Source organism: Amblyomma mixtum, chromosome 8 (genome assembly GCF_055824585.1).
Source record: "Amblyomma mixtum isolate Tamu chromosome 8, ASM5582458v1, whole genome shotgun sequence".
NCBI lineage: Eukaryota > Metazoa > Arthropoda > Arachnida > Ixodida > Ixodidae > Amblyomma > Amblyomma mixtum.
The window spans coordinates 86,160,259-86,163,141 of NC_143019.1; the positions used below are offsets into that span (position 1 = coordinate 86,160,259).

The 2,883-nt window shown below is 46.0% G+C and overlaps 1 protein-coding gene across 1 annotated transcript; it reads right to left on the minus strand.

The window, feature by feature from the left end:
• Window positions 1-2,198: 2,198 nt before the first annotated feature.
• Window positions 2,199-2,552, minus strand: LOC149333288 (uncharacterized). Its single transcript, XM_089557699.1, has one exon. The coding sequence runs from the start codon at window positions 2,550-2,552 to the stop codon at window positions 2,199-2,201; it is 354 nt and encodes a 117-aa protein (XP_089413825.1).
• Window positions 2,553-2,883: the final 331 nt, after the last annotated feature.

Genomic DNA, 2,883 nt, shown 5'->3' on the forward strand with positions numbered 1-2,883 from the left:
CGCAATCCATCTAACTACGCATGCGAGACAATGGTACTCGGCATGAAGCTTCTTCCTAGTGCGACGCAGCTGTTGCGTATGGCGTTCCGTCTTATAAAAAAGTTGCAGAGACTGTTTCTTACATTCGAATCGGAGCAAAAGCACGGATTTGTGCTACGTAGAAGACAACGGTGAGCAGGCAGTGCCGCGGGATGGAGCAGACGGAAGTTGATGAAGACGACGCTCTCCAATGCAAATCGCGAGAGTGTGGTGCACTAATGCATATCAGATAGAGTGTGGTGCACTAATGCATAGCCTAATGCATATCAACTGTTTGTAGATAGCTCATGTACATAAAACATTGCATCATTGTAATAAATACCAAGTTGAAGAAAAAAAAGCGGCGATAGCCTAGTGGTCTTGTTAGCGGCTCTTAAAGGAAATCTGTTCGCGCAGACGCGTGTTTGACTCCCAGTCATGAATATTTACACAATTTCTCTTCCTCTTTTTCGTGGTTTGACCTTTCACTCCGCTGAAGGTCATAACTAAGCACACACCGATCGGTGTACGAGGTCGCGTAGTGAAGCTTTCGCTTTAAAATGGAGAGTAGGCGACGGAGATCACTTTTCGCCCTTGGCCAACAGTGCGTTACTGCTGCGCTTGCCTGCATGCCAAGTCTAAAGCGCCGCCACGTCTTACCAGCCACTCTAATAGCAATCGCTTAAAGAAACAGGGCTCGCCTCATATCGCCCGCATAGTGATTTTCCCATTTCGCTAGCATCGTAGCCAACAGCTATCTCAGAACGTACGTACGCTCTTGCGTGCGTAATTAGACGGATCATGCTGAAACTTCAGATGTAAACATCTCAGGACACAGCAGCGTTACTAAAACCTGACAAAATAGATTAGTAAACAAATATCAAAGCCTATAAGATATTAATATACGCATTTATCCTGGCTAATATGCATAAAAGGTAATTATCTATTCTAATTATTTACTGATATTACGAAGACAATTATTCTCACAGTATGCGTCCACCTTGCAGCAAGCGAATTTACCAACACAAGTTTTTATTCTATTTACTTTATTTTATTTAGATATACTGTCAACCCTCAGTTGAGGGTCACAACAGGGAGGGATGTTACATATACGTTCATACAAGATACAGCCAGATACAAAAAGAAATATGCACATGCACTACAGTGTCTACGAATACAACACAAGATACGATATACAGACTGTAAGACATGTATTCAAATGTTCAACCAGCTGCCGCACGCACACAAACAGAAGAAAAGGTAAAGGAGAAAAAAAAAGAGAAAAGAAAAACACTTTACAATATCCACATGGCACAGTTTTAGTAAAGAACCTTGATTGCATTTGTAAATAATGCAGTATCAGAACTGCGAACAATTTCTGCAGGCAGCTTATTCCACAGCTCTATTGACTCTGGGAAGAACGAACAACGAAAGGCATTGGTTGGGGAAAAGTACGGTTGAATAGCTTCACTATGATTTAAGCGGGGGTTTTTTGTAGGGCTCCCTGTATTTGTTTTTAAAATCCAGAAAGTCTGTCATTGAACGCTCTGTACAGTGTTCTGCAACTTTATCGGCACAGGTTTGAAAAATTCTCCCGCCACAACCGTTGGCTCGTTTGTGGTGAAACCGCGCACAAAGCTTCCTTATTGTTGTCCGCTTTAAGGCATACTAAGTATAAAAGTGGTACTTACCAGGTTTGGTCACGCGAGATGCGAAACCAGAAGCACCCGTGTTGAGATCAAGCCGTCGTCATCGAATTTTTGCCGAAATGTACTGGTGGCGCCATCTGGCATCGCTGAAGGAAAGCGCCGAGGCGAGCGCTGCAGCGAGCGTGGCGGCTTGATTTGAATGCGTCGTTCGGGCCATGTCGTCTCAGGTATCGCTTTTATAGTGGTTTACAATGCCGACAATGTAAACCATAGACCGTTTCCAGGGTTATCTATGACGACTTACGCAATAAAAGTAAACAGCATGCGTTAGTCTTCTCGAGCACTGTAGCAGAACGAGAACATTGCCTTTTCTCGGCATGCATGCTCTGTAGTCGCAAGGGGAATATGCCGGCGTTTGAACAGGAAAACAATGATAAGTCAGTGGCGGTATAAGGTGTGAAACGAGAAAAAAAAGACACTTTGTCGAGCTATTAGCAGGCAGAAGTTCGTGCTATAAAGTGCTCAGTTATTTCAGTCCTCGAAGTGACCGCCGGCAGCGTCGATACACCGCTGCAGCCTCTGGGCGTATTCCTCAAAGACGGCAGCACGCATCTCGTCAGTGATTGTGGTGAACTCTTCTGAGATGCGCTTTTTCAGTTCTTTGACACTGCCGATGCTTCCAGCGCGGTACACCCTTGACTTGATGTAGCCCCACACGAAGAAATCGCAAGGCGACAAGTCTGGCGAGCGTGGTGGCCACGGCATATTGGGGGATCCTCGCCCCATCCACCGACCTGGAAACTGCTCGTCTAGCCACTTACGCACTTTGGCAGCGTAGTGGGCAGGGGCACCATCTTGCTGGAACCTGCAAATCTCTTGCTGCATATGGCATTCAACCAGCTCCGGCAGGAATTCATCTTTCAAAATGCTTTTATAGGACTCAGCTGTTACTGTTTCTGAAAAAAAAAACGGGCCGATCACTCCCTCACGCCAAATTCCACACCACACAACGATGCGTGGGGAGTTCACCGCCCTTGTGTGGATGAAACGAGGGTTCTCCTTTGCCCAAAAACGAGTGTTTTGCCTGTTCACGCGTCCGTCAACATGAAAAACCGCTTCGTCGCTGAAAACCAAGAAGTCGAGGTGTCCACAGTCCGCATTGATCCGCTGCTGCTCAGACTGGCAGAACGCTACTCTCATGATCTTATCTGCCGGG